The 19947-nt window shown below is 38.3% G+C and overlaps 1 protein-coding gene and 1 long non-coding RNA gene across 3 annotated transcripts in view; both read left to right on the forward strand.

The window, feature by feature from the left end:
• Positions 1-19947, forward strand: part of SAB (HYPERSENSITIVE TO PI STARVATION 4) — a 62051-nt gene that overhangs the window by 17282 nt on the left and 24822 nt on the right. The window contains exons 14-25 of one of the 2 annotated variants that reach the window (XM_087325411.1): positions 734-852; positions 1261-1528; positions 1701-1925; positions 4265-4404; positions 4505-4577; positions 4670-4771; positions 4849-5010; positions 14660-14980; positions 16183-16350; positions 17480-17804; positions 17970-18170; positions 18387-18887. In XM_087325411.1, coding sequence (XP_087181537.1) covers positions 734-852; positions 1261-1528; positions 1701-1925; positions 4265-4404; positions 4505-4577; positions 4670-4771; positions 4849-5010; positions 14660-14980; positions 16183-16350; positions 17480-17804; positions 17970-18073 — 2007 coding nt within the window. In that variant the 3' untranslated portion in view covers positions 18074-18170; positions 18387-18887. Of the gene's footprint in view, positions 1-733; positions 853-1260; positions 1529-1700; positions 1926-4264; positions 4405-4504; positions 4578-4669; positions 4772-4848; positions 5011-14659; positions 14981-16182; positions 16351-17479; positions 17805-17969; positions 18171-18386; positions 18888-19947 lie in introns of those variants that run through there. The other variant, XM_087325412.1, reaches the window with a different exon arrangement.
• On the forward strand, positions 18179-18887 carry LOC147858699 (uncharacterized). The gene is made up of 2 exons (XR_015530323.1): positions 18179-18290; positions 18324-18887. It is a non-coding gene; the product is annotated as an uncharacterized LOC147858699 (long non-coding RNA).

A 19947-nucleotide genomic window follows, 5' to 3' on the forward strand; every position in this document is an offset into this window, starting at 1 on the left:
AACTATAAGTGGCCTTAAACAACATTAGTTATTCTTTTTTGATCAAAATGTTTGAAGGTCAAATATGGATTTCAAATCATCAGAAGTTTCAGCAGATAAGGTACTTCTGATCATAATTCTGAAATGTTCTTCTTTCTATAACCAGAGGACATTCCATTGTACAGTCTTTTGTATGCTGTATTTCCTGTTAAAAGTTTTGACCGCCAATATATGGCTATAGGGACAATCCTAAAGAGGCATGTGATGCGCCTGTTAATGTAGCCTCCTTGTGTAACATCCAGCTTGATGTCAAGAAGTTGAACCAAAAACACTGGACATATATGCTGTGAGGGACATACTGTCGTTTACAAGTTTAATAGTGTAGATTGATGAAGATATGCCTGTGAAAGATAACTTTGTATGAATGTAGCGATATTGACCAAATGCCATGTAATGTCAAATGGTAACAGTGTTGACTCCTGTGTTAAAAAAAATTTGTGAAATGTGAATATTTCATTTCTAGAGATCATTAAGATTACATATAAAAGATTGATCTTTAATCATGCTGTATATATATATTCAGGGTCTATGGCAGGGTCCTTGATTACCTAGTGTTACTTATTTGACACAGTCTTTTAAGAGGCCAAAATGGCCTATAAGACCAAATTAGAGATCTCATCTTAAAATTAGATGACATCTTTACTTTTATAGAGAAAGCTTAACTTACATCTGATGACATCCTTTACTTTTATAGGTAAAAGCTCTGAAGGAATTATCATTTAATTCTTCAAGTATTACAGCTACTATGACTTCTCGTCAGTTCCAAGTTATGGTGCATGTTATCAGCAATCTACTTCTTGCAAGGCTTCCAAAGTAGGCATCTTTTAACTGACTCAAAAGTCATGGTTTATCTAAGTTAAATATCTTAAGTGCTTAGATATAGATTCTTTAGTACCCTATGTTTAGTTATAGTTATTTTGGTTTGTTCTCAAAGACAAGAAAACTTCATATGATGAATGTCTTGCTCATTTGGATAGGCCATTTTGACCTCTTAAAAGACATTAATATGCCTTTCTTTCTTTCTATGATGTCGGCGGGTTTACAGAGAAATCTAGATGCTTTTAAGTTATTTTGTATAGACAAAAATTTGTTGATAAACTTTGATGCAAATAAAGCACTCAAGCATGGGTAGCATGTAAATACAAACTTCAGTGTATGGATTGTGAATCTAACTGTAGATTCCAATTTCATTGATGTAATTTAAACCAAATTATATTGCAGGCCAAGGAGAAACTTGTCTCTGTATGGTGACATCGAAGAAGATGACATCGAAGAAGATGACATTGAAGAAGTGACTGATGAAGTGGTACCTGATGGAGTACCAGAGGTTGAGCGTGCACATATAAAGCTGGAGGAATCAGAAAGGGATCTAAAATTACTGTTAGCTGATATCAAGAGAATTGAGCAAGGTACTTCAGAGACAGCTGAAGCAGACAAAAACGGGAGGGATACAAAACTGTGGATGCTGGAATGTGGAAACAGAACATTGGTATAACATGTTTCTCTACAATACTTGAAGCATATGCTAACTATTCTCTGCGATAGTTGTATGACATGTTAGTCTATTTCTTGTGCATAAAACAACATGATTATAGAGAGTAAATTCTGCTTGAAAATTACACAAGCACCTATTATAAGTTTTGGATGTATTTTTTGTGCAGGTTGCAGAGCTTAAACTGGACTTGAATAAGAGACTAAAAGTGAATAAATTGGCTGTGAAGACATTACGGATTGCCAGGCAAAGAGCTGCACAGCAACAATTTAAAGAGAAAGAAAAGAGTAAAAGTATTCCTTCAGCAATGCGAATTTCTTGGACAATTGAAAAGATAGTATGGAATATGATTTCTGATGGTCAAGCTTTTGCGGAAGCTGAAATCAGTAGCATGGTAAGTACTGAAAGATGTAGGGAGAATGATAATGGACTTAGAAAATGCTTAAATGAATTATAGTAAAGAACATGAAATTCCGTAATCTCATTGGAAAGGAAATGAAGGATTTTATTAACTTTGTGAACTCTGAAGACCCAGATACCCTAAAAGACAGAACCTATCTGTACTCATTTAATCAGTCCTCAACTAGAGTATCAAAACTAATTACTTGTAATGAGAATTTTAAAATATGAGTAATTCAGTGCATCTATGTGTGTATCAATATAGGCTTTACATTGTGTGCACATCAAGGCGAGAGCATTCATTTCTAAAAATGAGTCAACATTGTGATTGAGATTGGTACTAGCCAGTCAGCATCTTCTTCTGAGTAATGATGTTCTGATCCATAGATCTAAAATGTCTCAGTTGTGGTCTATGCACATAGTTCTTTAAGAACAATATTCTTGAATCTATCTTAGAGTTCCATGCTAAGAAAAGTGTGATCTGCCAATAGATTGTCACAGCTGTGATTAACATGATTGGATTAAAGCAAGGATATCCACTATCGCTCACTCCTTCGATCAAGCTAGCATCCAAAATGAACATTCAATTAGATGCGAAAGCGGGGATATTATACTATTAGGAGACTTCAATGCACATGCTAGTAGGGGAGTATAGTTTGACATGAGAGAAGCCATGTATAGAGAAGATGTGGCAGAAGATTGTTATTTGATCTGACAAGCCAAGATATGATATCCCTACTAATGTGTTTAAAGAGGGAATAATGTGAAGAAAAGAAATTGTGTCACAAAAGGCCTCTAAAGATTCTACGAGCTTGATCATTGTGGGATGCGGAAACTCTTATTTGGTGGTCTTGCTTCCTAAGGAATTGCCCTAAACTCTAAATATTAAACCAAAGATTAGCTAGTTGGTTCTCTAAAACTATCATTTGAGCCTTATAAGCTCTATGAATACCTTTGTTAGATTATATCCCACAATCATTTGGCTGTCTATTGATGAGCCCCTTTAGGTTTCATGTGGAAGAGCATGAAAACACTAGCATGACCATCATTGTCCAGCCAAAGGCCAATTGCAGTTTGTGTGGCTGCTGAAGATAAAATGATAGATGTAGCTTTAGGATTAGACTCCATTCCTTTTTAAATATTCTATAAACGATGGTATTACAGCAAGGTCATCATATGCAGTTTCCAATGTAGATAGTTGGTTCCATCTAGAAGTCACTCTGCGAATGGTGGGAAGTTGAGGAATGGTATAAGATATAATAGTAGCATTGGAAGCCATGGAAAAATCCTCTCTTCGAATCCTGGATTGTTGTGCACAAGGTTTGCTGACTCCCTAAATGATAGTGTCCTAGGCAGTGTGGGAGGGATGAAAGTGGAAAAATAAGAAACAGATTGTTGGCTGAAGAACATGGATCAACCCCCCAATATGTCTTGGTAGAAAAACTGCTCACAATATTGAACTCATTTATGCATCAGAGTATGGATTCATGATAAGTCCCACTTATATGGATATAGATCTGTTGCATGCACTCCGTACTGTGATAGGGCAGTTGCAAACCTCCTCACATTAGTTAGAGATTGAGGTAGACTAGTATGCACACACACCTCTAGAAGAAAGAATCTGCCAAGTTTTTCATCGTTAGTGAGCCCCATCACTCCTACTCATACTACAACTCAATCAATGGCTACAAATGCAGGGTCCTGACCAGGTTGCTGTAAAGGGGTTACAATAAATAGGTCAATAACAAATTTTCGTGCACTGAGACCCTGATCTTGTGGATGATAATCTTGCCACCTGTGTCATCAGCAGATAAAGGCCATCATCTCCTGCTATTGCTATTGCTTCCTTCACTTCCGGAGATCTCTCCAATTTGAATTGGCCCGTGTTAAGAGATGTTTTGAAGATAGAAATCAGAATCTATTTGATTTGAGAAACTTACATGCATAGATATCCAGTTTCCTGAGTTACTTTTTAGGTAGTTATATCTATTTTGGTTTGTTCTCTGAAGAAGGAGACAATGTTTAAGATGGAATCTCTGGTTTGTTTTTATAGGCAAGTTTGGCCTCTTAAAAGACATTAATATATCCTTCTTTCAGAGTTTTGTGGCAGTGTAGTCATTCTTGAGTATGAGCTTTGTAGATGGTCACAGCATCAGGGGAACAACATTTCTGTTTGACATAATAAATGTACTCCTATTTAGGGGTATGAGTCTAAATGAAATTCTCCTAAATAAAACAAATTCTCTCATTAAGCTCGTGAAATTTCTAAGCATGTCTAAGTGACTGTTTTATATATTGTTTTCATGTGTGATTAATGTTGTTGTTACTATTCAGAACCTTAATGTAGATCGCGATTTTCATGAAGTTGGAATAGCACAATTCAGTGCAAAGCATTTTGTCGTAAAGAACTGTTTACTAGATGCAAAATCAAACACCGTGTTATCAGCTTGGAATCCCCCTAATGAGTGGGGAAGGTAATGAAAATAGTTCCAACATCATTCCACATTTTCTTGGTATGGTTAAAGACAACTGAAGTGCAGGTAAGAAATTATATTTTTCTCTTACATTATGCAGGACACTTATGCTCCGTGTTGATGCAAAGCAGGGTGCTCCAAAAGAGGGTCATTCACCATTGGAGCTTTTCCAGGTTCTGGTTTTTGTGCTCCTGAGACTTCGATATTTGAACTTTGGAGCTGTCTTAATATTAAATATAACATGTGATTCATGTTTTACTGACAGGTTGAAGTTTACCCTTTGAGAATCAATCTTACAGACAGGATGTTTACTATGATGTGGGAATATTTCTTTCCTAAAGAAGAGAAGGACATACAAAGGCGGCTGGTATGCAGTGAATTGGCTCTTCCTTTAAAGTTGTAAGTGACCTTATCTTATATTTCATCTGGACTTTCATTTTCAAGGATTGGGAACGATCAACAACTGCATCTGTGACAAGAGGGAGGAAAGTGTCGGGAATGGCTGATCTTCCAGCTTCTTCTACATCTAAACTGCGGGGGAATCAAACACAGCTCAGAAATGACCGACCTGGAGTGGATGTAGATTTAGCTGAACAGACGAACAAGGTAATTTTCTTTTTCAGTTTACGAATTTGAAGGCATGATGTAGGATTGCTGAACATACACGTGACATGAAATTATCCTAGCACTGGCTTTCTTTTGTTCAATTAGGCCACACTCTGATTTATCAGATGGAAATGTCAGCTTTATGGTATATTTCCAATGGACTTGGAAAATTTTTAGTTATTGTGTTTGGTGATGCCTTACCCACACCTAGTTCTTTCTCTATGGATAGATCAGGCGATAACAATTTGTCTTGGATGTAGGCCCCAGCCTCGTGAACCACGATCTCAATATTTAGTTACGTTTTATAATATATTCTCTTCTTTCAGCTAGTTTGTTGTGCAAAGTTAAGATCTAAGGTACAAAAAGTAAATAAGATCTCTTATTTTCAGTACATGTAAGAATCTCCAGTCAGATATATTATAAATATTGTCTTCGAAAGATCTCTAGCATAGGTCAATCCAAAATGGGATAAGGTTGGGTATGAGCATTACTACTCATATTGGTGATGAGATAAGGCTGGATACAATCAATAGGCATTCTTGCCTTATATTGAGACCAACGTTAGAGTTACCATTTGCCATTTAGTATTCTAGCTTTGTCGACTTAGCATCTTCCCACTTCATCCTTATTGATTCTACCAACCTTTCCTCACTCATTACATAATGCATAACATTGCTCGAAAGCTCTAAAAGATCATCCACACCACATCTTCTAAACTATTTCCTTATGTCAACAACCCAACCGGATGAGAGAATTTTACTTTATATTGAGACCAACATTCAGGGTTGACATTTGCAATGTAGTATTCTAGCTTTGTCCTCTTAGCATTTTCCCACTTCGTCCTTTAATGATTCCACCAACCTTTCCTCAATCATTACATACTGCATAACATCGCCCGAAAGCCCTAAAAGATTATCCACCCCCATCTTCTGAACCATTTTCTCATGTCAACAACCCAACAAGATGAGAGAATTTTACTCTTATGATTCTTTTGTAGCTTACATTCAATATTCCAAGCAAGATGTGGTGGTTGATGATTTGGCACATTCTTGACTTTTGTAATGTATCTATATACTCTTTGGAGTGCCAATATCTCTATAAGATGAGCACTTGTTTCCAAGAGCATAACCTGGTGGGAGGTAGTGCATTTAACTCCTAATTACCTCCTTAAAAACATCTTTTGAATTTTCTCAATCTCATTCCATGCATTAAGAGAGATGGTGCTACCCCATACTTCTTGAAGGGCAGCACAATGATTAGGGTTTAAGTCAACCAGAGAGGGAGAGAGTCTGAGTGAGAGACAAAGGGAGAGAGAGAGATGCACGTTGTCTTGGGTACAAAGAGTGTACCACTTTTTTTTGGTTATATGTATATACAAGTCAAAATGTGCTACGAGTGCGTTTACACGTGCACTAATAAAAGGCATGATGGCCCTTTATTCCCAACAACCTCCCACCTATAGGCAATGTGCCGTGAGGAGAAAGAAGAAGAAGAAGAAAGTTAGCTAAGTCCAAGTATGTACAAAGCTGAACTACATACATCTATCCAACTCCCATCATCTGTCAGCAATGAGCAAATCACTCAGCTGGAAGACCCTTTGTGAGAAGATCTGCAGGATTATCATTTGTATGTACTTTGACAAGCTCAATGTTCTTGCTGTCAAGTACATCTCTGATTAAGTGATACTTCACCTGTATGTGCTTCGTCTTTGCATGAAAGACGGGATTCCGAGCTAGCACGATAGCACTTTGACTGTCACAATGCTCTGTAATGCCAAGATCTCTCACTAGATATGAAAGCCATAAAGCCTGATATGAAAGCCATAAAGCGTCCTTGCATGCCTCAGTGGCAGCAACATACTCTGCCTCTGTAGTACACAATGCAACACACTTCTGTAGCCTGGAGATCCAAGAGACTGCTCCTCCCGTGAAAGTAAACACATACCTTTCTGCTGTCCACGTGACCAGCATAATCCGCATCCGTAAAACCAACAACAGATGCCTTCTGCTTTCCAAAGCAAATGCACAAGTCCTTTGTGCCTTTGAGGTATCTCATAATACCTTTCACCGCTTCCCAATGCTTTTTGCCGGGATTTGCCATGTACCTACCAACCACTCCCACTGCAAAAGCAATATCAGAGCGTGTAGCAACCATCGCATATATCAAACTGCCAACGGCTGAAGCATATGGAACCTTAGCGATTTCAGCCTTCTCATCATCAGATGTAGGGCTGTCTTCTGCGCTGAGTTTCAAATATGGAGGCAATGGAACCCCAATTGTTTTCCCTCCCTCCATATTGAAACGCTGCAAAACCTTAGAGATATACTCCTGCTGAGATAGAGAGAGTACCCCTTTCGACTGGTTTCGGAGTATTTGCATGCCAAGGATGTGATTTGCATCATCAAGATCCTTCATCGCAAAGCTGGCAAGAAGGCTTTGTTTCAATGAATCCAAGGCATGAATATCTTTGCCAGCAATCAACATATCATCAACATACAAAACAAAGATAATCAGGCCTGCCTTCTTGGTGTACAAGCAGTGGTCCACTTGGCTTCTACGAAAACCTTGAGACTGCATAAATGTATCAAATTTATGATACCATTCACTTGGTGCTTGTTTCAACCCATACAAACTCCTTTTGAGCTTACATACCATCTTCTCTTTGCCTTTAGCCACAAAACCTTCAGGTTGCTGCATATATATGTCTTCATGCAGATCGCCATGTAAAAAGGAGGTCTTCACATCCATCTTTATGAGCTCCATATCTTTAGCTGCAACTAAGGCGAGAATATCTCATCAAAATCAACTCCATATTCCTGCTTGTATCCTTTTGCAACCAATCTTGCTTTGTACTTTGGCGAGGAATCAGAAATGACCTTCATTTTATAAACCCATTTGCATGGAAGTGTTTTCTGCCCTTTAGGCAACTGCACCAAATCCCAAGTGTCATTTTTCTCAAGAGATTCCATCTCTGACAACATGGCTTTATACCTTTTCTTGTTGTCCTATCTGTCCATTGTTTCCTTGAAGCAAGACGGTTCGCCACAATCAGTCACCATGACATAATCAGCCACACTGTTTGCATCAGGAACAAATCTGTCAGGCTTTCTAGTAACTCTAGATGATCCCCTAATCCAATGCTCATTGGTTGGTAGCTGTTGAGCTTGCAAATCACCATTTTCAACTTGCTGTCCAGGCATTTCAGCCTGCAAATCAGCATTAACAGCTTGCTGTTCTAGCCGTTCCTGCTTTTTTGGTTGCTCATCATTATGGGCAAAGGCTGGCTGATCATTTCCAGCCTCATTCTGCATTTGCAGGTAAGTTTACAGCAGGTGTTTGCTGCTGTACAACGGGCACATTTTTCTGTCTAAAAGGTATTTCTTCTCAGAATACAACCCTAGGTACTTCCTCGGTCTTTCGGGTTGTTTATGCATGCGATTTTCCTGGAAGATAACATCATTGCTGTGTACTATTTTTCTTTTCTCGGGATCCCACAATCTATACCCCATTTCACCCTCGTCACCGTATCCTAGGAAAATACATTTGCAGGACTTTGGCTCAAGTTTGTTGCGTTCTTCTTTACAAATGTGTAGAAAAGCCTCACAGCCAAACACTCTCAAGTGAGCATATGAATGTGGCTTGTCCGACCACGCTTCTTGGGGTATTCCCCCTCCCAAAGACCTGTTAGGTGACCGATTAATCAAGTGAACAGCTGTCATAACAGCCTCTGCCCAAAAACCATGGGGTAATGCGGCATGAGACAGCACAGTATGGACCCTATCTTGAATAGTCCGATTCATACGCTCTGCAACTCCATTTTGGGCTGGATTATAAGGGGCAGTGAGTTCCCTCTTTATTCTGTTGCTGTCACAAAATGCTTGAAAGGCCTTGGACACATATTCCCCACCATTGTCAGGGCGAAGAAACTTAAGTGTCTTATCAATTTGATTCTCAACTAATGCCCAGAATGTTCGAAACTTGTCGAGCACTTCATCCTTGCTACGAATAGGGTAAACCCATACCTTCTGTGTAGCATCATCGACAAAAGTGACTAAGTATTGCTTTCCCCCTAATGATAGCCCTGGCATCTGACATACATCTGAATGTACTAACTCAAGCGGGGAAGACTTCAGTGAAAGAGACTTTTTATGAGATGTTTGTACATGTTTACCATAAATACAATGATCACAATGCTCAAAATCAGCATAACGAAGACAAGGCAAGTAACCCAAACGAGAAAGTACTTTCATACCCGTTTCACTCATGTGTCCCAACCTGCCATGCCACAAAGAAACACTTGGCTGCTCGGTTATGGCAACAACATGGTCACTCACACTAGATACATGGAGTGGATACAAAGTATCACTTTTACTACCCTTGGCAATAACCCTAGATCCTTTACAAATCTTCCATTTCCCATCACCAAAGGTGGTGTGAAATCCATTGTCATCTAGCTGTCCTGTGCTAATCAAGCTCTTCTTGAGCTGAGGTGCATGCCATTACATGCTGAAGTGTGAAAGCAGAACCATGTTGACACTGTGATTGCACAGTGCCAAGACCTGCAATTTCACATGTATAGTTGTCCCCAAGATGGACAACACCATGTTGACCCCTTGTGTAATCTGAAAACCACTCACGATGAGGGGTGATGTGAAAAGAAGCACCGTAATCGAGTATCCAAGTGTGCATGTTACCATCCGTATCTGCAAGTAAAGCATGTTCTGTATTACATGAAGAGACAAAGAGTACATCATTTCCACTATCACTGTCATGAGTGACAACATTCACCTCTTCAATTTTAGCATTGCTTTTCCTCAGTTGCTGTGCACGTAGGCCTCGGCCCCATGGACCACGACCTCGATACCCTTGTCATCGACAGATAAAAGCCATTATCTCCGCCATCGTAGGTGCTTCCCTCGCTTTGGAGACATTTCCATTTTGGATCGACCTATGCTAGAGATCTTTCGAAGACAAAAGCTACAATATACCTAACTTGAGGATCTCACATGTGCCAAAGACCAGATTCCCTCATTTCTTTTCTTTTCATGTTATTTACTTTTATATTTACTGTGTAATATTTATTTTATTTTGATTTGTTCTCAAAGACGAGACAACACTTAAGATGTAATCTCTTATTTGGTCTTATAGGCCATTTTGGCCTCTTAAAAGACGTTAATATATCTTTCTTTCTTTCTTTCTTTCTTTCTTCTATGCAATCATCTACCTTGTTGCCCTTTCATTCTCTTTCTTCCATTTGAAACAATCACGTTTAAAGTGACCCTTTTTGCCACAGTGATGGCATTCTACATCTTTACCACGTGATTTACTACAGCCATAACTATCAAATTTGCCTCTTTGTTGTGACCTATCCCTAGTATGCAACACACTAGAGGACTTATTGGATGCATTGTTCTGCCGACTCATCTCTTCCATGAGTAGAGAACTCTCTACATTGGCATAAAGAAGCATCGCATTTGAATTGCTCATAGCAATTCTAAAAGTATCCTAACATTTTGGCAAGGTGCAAAGTAAAAACGTGGCCTTAAACTCATTATCAATGATGAATTTCAAGGCAACCAACCGGCTGAAAATGGAATTGAACTCACTCAAGTGAGTTGACATGGGTGTGCCCTCTGTCATGTGCAAATCCATAAGTTTCTTAAGCCAATAAACTTTGCTAGCTGCCATCTTATGGGCATATAGTTCCTCTAGTCTAGTCCATATAGAATAGACAGAGTCCAAACCTTCAATATTAAACAACAAGGCATCAACAATATACAACTCAATAGTCGAGCGTGCAAGCTTGTTCAACTCTTGCCAATCATTGTGGTCTATATTTGTAGGCTTTACCCCTTTGACTTTAATAGGCTTTGCATGCTTCTTCTGCAACAGGATGTAGCACTGCTTTTTTCATATCGCAAAGTTATGTGCACCCTCAAGCTTCTTGATGTGCATAAGATGGCTACTGTCACTGCTACCAATCATGATTTCTCAGCCCAAAAGTAGGACCAAAACTTAAGCAAAATAAAAACTAAGCCTAGACTCTCACACGAGTGAACTAAAGTACAAACAAGTACCAACCAACGATATATAGCCACACTGAAAACATAAAATTTGAGATCTGCAGATAACTTTTCAGAGGCAATATCTGTTGTACATGCATTGTCAAAGCCTACAAGATGTTTCTACTGTACACGGTCAAAATGTGACCTGCTCTGCAGAAAAAGTGACTTGCTCTAACCTGCTCTAACCTGCTCTACTCTGATACCAGTTTGAAGGGTAGCACGAGGATTAGGATTTAGGTCAACCAGAGAGGGAGAGAGTCCGAGTGAGAGACAAAGGGAGAAAGAAAGATATATTAACGTCTTTTAAGAGTCCAAAATGGCCTATAAGACCAAATAGGAGATTACATCTTAAGTGTTGTCTCGTCTTTGAGATGCACACTGTCTTGTCCCATACTTTATTTTGGTTTTTATATATATATATGTATATACAAGTCAAAATGTGCTACGAGTGCGTTCACACTCGTGCACTAATAAAAGGCATGATGGCCCTTTATTCCCAACACTTCTACTCCATAAAGCAATACTTGAGTAACCTTGGGGCTAAGGCCTACATGCATGACAAATGCAATTGCCCGATCTATTGTAACCCCTGTGATATGTCCTGGTTGGGAGCCCATTTGTGTAACCCATGGTTGACTTGTAGCATGAGTAGGAGTGATGGAGCTAAAGAAATTTGGCATTGTTCTTTGTTGATGAGCTTGTGTGGCTGTACTGTAGTCCTTCAACAACTTCTCCCTGTGTCTCTTGAGTTCTAGCAAGAAAAGTCCCAAGCACCGTTGGTTCTCATATTCCATAATGGGCCAAAGCCTTTGTTTAAAGAGGCAATGGTATCTCCCTCTTATTTCATAAAAAACACTAAACTGACAAATGTAGTGTTCTAAAGATTCCACTCCCTAATGACACAATTAGCAAATTCTTTCTTCTGGAGGTATTCATGGATATATTCCCTACCTCAAACTCTAATTGATGTGATGAAGTTTGCAGCTGCCCTGTCACACTTTGCAGCACATAGTATAGATGTATTTCTATACAAGATGGCTTGATGATGAATCGATCCTCCTATGTGTGTAAAAAGTGTCTTATAGTGCGCCATCTTCTTGCCAAGTCATATTTTGGGGCAATCATGTCTCCATGAAGCTAAAGGTTTCTCTAAATCATTTCAATGATTTGCCTTGTTAAGACTCAATCCCCATGTTTCTAAGCCATAGAGAAGAGTTGGTGTTACAAGTGTATCAGATAGTCACAGTTTAGTTCGTGGCTCTTGGAACTGCAAATGGGAACCTAGCCCACGAGAAAGTCAGGCACAAGCAGCCTGTTGTAAGGAGAACCTAGGCCCTTAGATGGTACTCCTAGGTATGTGTAGGGGCATGTGTATGCCACCTTTTCCTCTCCTAAGAAGATTTCTGGTTCTGATCTTGCTACCCATGCTTGCGTGGTGTTAAACACCATCACATTAGTTTTATCCATGTTTATCGACAACCCTTTGTCTGTACGGAATACTTATTAAGGAATTTAGATGTCTCTGTAGTTCTTCCAGAGAGTCGGAATTTATCTCAATATCATCAGCATATAGTAATATTTGTATAGTTATACCTGCTAGGAATGCTCCGAAATCCCCATATCTCTCTATAGTATGCGATACCTCCTCATCTATAATATTAACCGAACAGAGTGGGCGATAATGGGTATCTTTGTTTTAATCTGATTGTGCTAGCCACAGCCTCTCACAAACCATCGGGAGTCCACACTTTTCCTGAGTGCATAGATTTGCCATTGCATATCTATAGGGACACCAAGGGCTTCTAGCCATTGCATAAGCTGAGTGCCTGCCAGTGTCAAAGGCTTTTCGAAAGTCCACAAAGAGCAGCACTAAATCCTCTTATTATGGGCTCTGCCCTCAATAAGAGCTCGGGGGTCAATCAATATGTGATCCAAAGTTGTGAACCTCTTCCAAAACCCTGCCTGTCCAGCTGAATGCTAGCCATTTCTCTCTGCCCATATACTCAATTCCGACTCTAGGATCAAGGCATATAGTTTAGCCAAGTAATGCCCAATCATGATTGTCCTTTAATTGCTTAACATCATGGGGTCTCCACTCTTGAGGATTGGCACATGGTATGTTCTGTCTATCTAGTTGGGAAACCTTCACACACATCTCTATTAAGGATTTGTGCTAACAATGGGAGCAAGATGTCATGGGCATAGATAAAGCGCTCACCTACCAATCCATCATGATCTTGGGCCTTCCCGAATTGTAACCGATCAATGGCTTTTCTTACATTATGGAGTAGAAAAGGTGGATTCATGTGGGAGTGAGCCATGTGGGTGGGGAAGTGAAGGCTTCCCGGAGATATCGTATAGTACTTTTGCATATTCATACCACACCTAGAAACAAACAATACAAATGATCTTCAAATTTAGCTAAATACAATTTATTCTTCTTCCTTACAATGCCTTGGAAGGTTGCTCTTGCTTGTTTGTATGTGTGGTAGGTTCTTTCATTAAACATTTTCCATGTGCTTGTACTTTGTTTTCCTAGAAACAAGCAATACAAATGATCTTCAAATTTGGCTAAATACAATTTATTCTTCTTCCTTACAAGGCATTGGAAGATTGTTCTTGCTTGTTTGTATGTATTAATACCCTGAGTTACTTTGTGCTGCAAGCATCTCCTTCTGTCACGACATTCCTCATCATACCAACTCTTCTTTTGTATGACTCTACCAAGTTTGGGGGCATTAGCCATTCTGTGAGGCAAGGCATTTGTGGCTGCTTTATGCAATGACTTTGACAATCCTAGGGTAACTTTGTCTAGGGGTGCAAAAGGATAAAAAACTAGCATGCCATTATAAACTCCACAACTATGTGAGAAAGGCTGTTAGACAGCAGTAGCAAAATAGTTGCAAAGAGTAGGGACACAGCCAAAGAGTAGAGCCTGTTTGCAAGTAGCAGAAAAAATAAAGTTCTTACAAAAGAGGCTGGTATATCCTATTCATACAAAATTGGGGAACTTGGGTGAAATGGTTGTTTGGTAGTTAAGTGACTCTTGTACTACCAAACAGGTACAATAAACGAGGAATAAGGGGAATATCTTGGAAAAGTGGAAGAGAGAGAAGGCATTTAAAGAGTTGCTGATTCTAGAGAGAGAAGAATCTAGGAAGAGAGAGAATGTCGAAGACAGATAATAAAGATGGTGGAGTTTTGGCATATTCTGTGCATTCTGAATTAATGAGAGACTTTACTTTCAAAAAATAGAACAGCTGTATGTATATCTTTTCCTTCCCATGGAGCTGCTCTGAAGTACCAGAACTGCCATGATATGGAGCAATATTTCTGTACTTATTACATGCTATGTTGCTAGTTTGACTTATATCTTATGTGATGCTAGAAGCCTTTTTGGAAGTACATTATTAGAAGGTACTTTTGGCATTTCAAAAACATGCCCATCATGAATCTCAAGGATATATTTAGCTTCAACCTCCTAAATATAAATATCTAGTTTACACGATTATTGTCTCTGCTCATTGTTAGCAAAATTAATCCTTAAATGAAATGTAATAACGTGTTTTTTTGCTTCTATGCAGAGAGACATTAAACCTGTAAAATCATCATTCGATAGAATTCAAGAGGATAATCTACCTGAATATCTTGGAATCGAGTTGCAGAAAAAGGACACTGGTTCAGTATGCTTGTCTAGGAACAATGTTCCCTTGGAGGAGAGTGACAGTGCACATCACAATTACCAACCATTGTTAAATAAAAACGAAAATGGATCTCACAAGTCTAGAGGCAATTCTCGAGTCAACAAATTACATAAACCATTGGCGTCACGTGATGAAAAAAAGTTCGCCAGATCACGGATTTCCCATACTAATCTTGAAATCCACAACATCAAAATCACCCAGGTGTGAAAGTTTTGGAATATGACAAGTTTTCAGCATTTGACTTCGTACGTTTAAATTAACTTCATATGTTTAAATTGAATATACTGATAGCCAATTACCCATTTGATGATAACTGCGATACAAAAGCATGAGCTCATGACTCATAGTAGAGATTTTAATAGCCATGTGATGAAACTCTTGACATAACTTGCACATCAAGGCCTTTACTTTAAGAGCATATTTTTGCTTTGCATTTTTTAACTGATCTCCTGTTTGCTAACAACACATTGGAAAGCAGCACATTTTTTACCTTCTATATCTAAACTGGTCTATTTTGTCTGGAAACTGCACATAATCAGTAAAAACTTATGATCCTATTGTAGCAAAACCTAAATTATGAATCATGTTAAATGTGGAAATCCCCAAAGTAACAATTAATCCATCTGTTACGGCCCTTTTCATCATCAATGATAGTTCTAAGTGTGAATGTATGATCTAACGTAGAGAACCTTCTCTTGGATCCTCCTGCGAATTGATGCATATAACTTGGTTTCCTGTGTCTAGATTCTAGAGCTGCCACATGTCCTGTCTAAGAATCCTGCGGTTTCAGGAAGGATGATAATCATTCTATAACCGAACCATTGAGTATTTTTCTGACTTTTATGACATGTTTGCAGGAGAATCTGAAAGACTGCCTCCATTACCATGGGATGTGTAGCTATCTATGTTCACACCTGATGTCAAAATATAGGTGGTGCGGCATACATGAGGGTTTGTGTAACCCAAGTGACCTACCAGTTGTGCATAAACTGTGTATATAGCCTTTGTCATGTTTGACAGTACAGTCTAAAGTGGATATATCTTACACCTTAAGAGTAAAGATATGGTCTATAGTGCAGAAAGTCTTTTCTCAAGTATGGTCTATATTTTGGCTGTCATGTAGTCTTTGCTTGGAAGGGCTCATGAAATATGGTGCACATTTGATAGCCTACACCTTTCAGAGCTAATGTCTGAGTTCCTCACTCTGCTGATTTCCCATGATGCTCTCGTGTTGATAATCTGATGGGAGGCCTTTTTGGAATTTGGCTCTCATTGGGGTCACAGATTTGCTTTCTATCCATTGTATCTGTCTGTATTGGCTACACAGATTTTTTAAATTTTATTATGTGTCGGATACGAAGTGATGGTATGTTTCTATTGAGCTGAATCCTTCTTCATTGCAGGTCGAACTTCTTATTACATATGAGGGGTCAATGTTCAGTGCTAATGAGAAGAGGTTTCTCCTAGACACGTTCACACGTGGTGAATTCAGTGGAACTTGGCGAAAGCTGTTCGATGAAATTACAAAACATGTTGTTTGGAGTATTTGCAAATCTTTAGTTGGAGCACAGGTTGATGTTGCTAGTCTTTTTGTCTATGAAATATAAATTTTATCATATGAAACATGAGTATATTTCAGCCTTCTTGAAAATGTTTGATAACGAATTTATGGAAACTATTTTTAAATGTGCTGCTAAACAATGATTATGGGAACAATGGATATCCGGAAAATAACATAAATCTGTTCTACTGCTAATAGAAAAAAAAAACTGGCTAGTGTCACTAGAGACATTATAAATAATGAGAACACAAATAAAATCTATTTGTCTGTTTTGGTTCTTAAAGGCTAAAAACCCTAGATTCCTATCTCACTTTTTGCTATTGAAGGATGTTCTATCCTAAGTTGAAGAACATGGCAGTGTCTCCACTAAAAGAAAAGGTTCATTAATAGGGGGGTCTGATCTTAAGCATAACTATCTAATTGATTTATACAGATAAGTTTTAACTTTCAGAGGAATTGGTTGCATTGTTTACGTAGATTTAAATGATGTTAGGCAACTTATTTTAGGTTGTTACATATATTTTCCCCAAGCCCTATTAGTACAACCATGGGATGACTGTTGATACATATGTTCATCATTTCTTGGACAGAACTATAAAAGTTGCAGGAATGATTTCGGCATTGAAGATGCAGAAATGCATGATTTGATGATCAGTGTTTGGAAACATGATATGGTGCCCCATAGACCAGATTCGATAACTTTCTTCTTTTTGTGTTTTGGTGTCCCTTTTTTGACTAATAGGTTTTGCCACCTCCCTTTCTCGTCTCCTTTCCTTCCAAGAGTGATTTGGTCTCCTTAAACTGCCACTTTCTTCTGGTAGGCACTTGCTGAAGCAACCTGGCCAACCACTGGTCCTGAGAGGAGATCCCTTCTTGGATTAGTGAAGTGCCTGATGTATTTTGCTTTACTATCACAAAATCTCTCTCTCAAAACCCTGAATTGGATTTCGTCAATCTTGTTAGGCAGAATGCACGTGCAGGAGAGGAATCTAGGGAATGAAATTGTACTTTTTTTGGTGTCTACTGTTAATTTTATAGTAATTTGGATGGACTCTTGAGTAATTTTATAAGAAGGCATCGTCTGAAAATTGTTCTTGCATTTAGTATTCATTCTAGCTAATTGAAGTTACTGGCTATAGAGAAGGAAGTTCAAAAAGAAACTGCAAGCAGAGTATCATGGTGATGAGTCTAGCTCCAGTGATAGCGAGCTCAAAAGGCCACAAGATCGTGCAGGTGAAGGATTCGTGTCATCCGTGCGGGTACTTTTCAATTCACAACGCAAGAAAACAAGAGCAGAGGGCTCAAAACAAAAACATATTGATGGTGAAGGCACATCAGACGGTGACGGGATAGAAAGAACTGAAGCTGATTCTTCTACGTTCTCAAGACAGCCAAGCATGACCAAAGTAAAGCGGCTGATTCGTCGACGTACCATAAAGTTGCTTGCAAGTACACGACATAGAGGTCTCTCTCCCTTTTACAAGATTTTTATAAGAGTCAGATAGACACATGGATTTAGCATTTGGCCAGATAGGTTACTTTGGCGTTTTGAAGACATTAAAATAATATTTTATTTTATTTCATTTCTCATATCCATTTGATAAGGGTTCATTTGTTTTTTCTTTTCAGGGTCTATGATATTTAAAGAGACAGCTCAGATGTCACCATCACTTCAAAGCTGTGAGGAGATATCATCTGACACATCGTCGCGCTATGAGGACTTCAACGATTGATTTGAGTTAAAGAAATCAAGAGAAATTTCTGACTCACAACTTCATCTTCTTTTCTACAATGGATGAGCAGGAGTTGAGTTGTAGCTCTCTCAAGAAGGTGAAGATTAATTTCAGCGTCTTTGATTGTTGAGTGTATTAATTTGCATTGGTATCCATGGTCTGTGTGCATGCTCAATTTTGTCACCGCATAATCTGTAGCTTCATCTACTCTTGAGCTGTTTAGGCTATTGAACTTCTTCCTGCATAAAAGTATATTTGTTTTCCGAACTTGTTAGCTGCCTATCTTTATATGGATTTGTATCTATACATGCAGATATACATATGATTCAACAAAAGCCAAGCTTACATTCCTTTTTTCCTAATGGAATGTAGATGGAAATGTACAAAGTGCCATAAGCCGCAATAAATGTACCTGACAGTATGGGAATGCATAGAACTGTTATAAATGTTACTGTGAGCGCAATACTGATAATCTTCTATCTTCACTCCTGATGTATAAAATGTAGAGAGAAAAGTAGGTTAGCATTCTTGAACAACATGAGAGGAATGAACAAGTGCCTCCAATGAGCTACAGGGAGTAGGAACAGTTGTGTCAAAATAAGAGCAGCAGAATGTTAATGGAGAAATTTCTACTACCAAGAATTTTGGTTATAGTGGGAATTCCAAATGCACCTTAAAATGATAGAACTAACTTGCTCTCTCCATCTCCTTTTTTTTTCATGTTGGTACTACTGATAAGCCAAAAGCATTGAAGCTATCAATTTTTGTATTGTGATGAAATATTTTTCATTGAAGATAAGAAATTACCTTTCAACAGTAGCAAGATTAGTCTTGAAGAAATCTTTCATTGATAATGATAAGCTGGGCGCACTGAAGTATATAAATATTTATATCAGAACGATAATATTGTTTTTTTTGAAGTTACGAAATTGCCTTCAAGGGTGCAACATTAGTCTTGAAGAAATTTCAGGAGGCAAGATTAGTCTTCATAAAGATAAGCAAAAAGAACTGAAGCAGTGAGTTCTTGTATGAAATGGTAATAGTGTTTTCGTTGAAGGTAAGAAAATGCCTTTCAGGGGGGGCCAACATTAGTCTTGGTAGCTATATAATTTTTAGTATCACAATGATAGTATTGTTTTTATCCAAAGTTAAGAAATTATAGAAGCGGAAAGAAATGAAGCTGTGAATTTTTGTATCAGAATGATAATATTATTTCCCTTGAGGTTAAGAAATTAGCTTTCAACGATGGCAACATTAATCTTGAAATTGCAGCTCTACTTCCTCTATGATCTTGGATGGCCTTGTGATCTAAGAAAAGATCTTACATAAATGCTGAAGAGGTAGTTCATGGGACACCAAAGTTGTAGTTTGGTTGGAACCATACAATAATGTCTAGTGTAACTTTCTTACAGCTGTGGCAATGAGTGTGCATGGTCACCTACCTATCTTGTGAAGAATAATCTATATATCCTATTGATGATCTACATGCGTAAGTCACCAATCTTGTCAAAGATCATCTATTCATGTAATTAATCACCAATCTTGTCAAAGATAATCTATTCATGGAGTTAATCAAAGAATGATCCATATATGGAAGGCAATGAAGTCCATTGTAAGTCACATGAAAGAATGGTTTTATATGTAATTGATGACGAGTTCCAAGATTAGCAGTTATTTTTATGGCTGCTTGGATCAAGTGTTGAGAGTGCAGTGTTTTGGTTGATGTTTATGAGGGAACAGTTAAATATTTTTATGTAGCATACTTTGTAAAAGAAATCATTTTGACATGATAAAACTTGGGTGGAATAAAACTTGATAAAACTTGCATTTCCATTTTGTTATCAAGGTTTACATACATGCATTTGTCATGTTTT

This window comes from Azolla caroliniana, unplaced genomic scaffold (assembly GCF_043228905.1).
Source record: "Azolla caroliniana isolate FFs.n. ecotype wild unplaced genomic scaffold, voAzoCaro1.0.p SCAF_10, whole genome shotgun sequence".
Classification (NCBI taxonomy): Eukaryota; Viridiplantae; Streptophyta; class Polypodiopsida; order Salviniales; family Salviniaceae; genus Azolla; species Azolla caroliniana.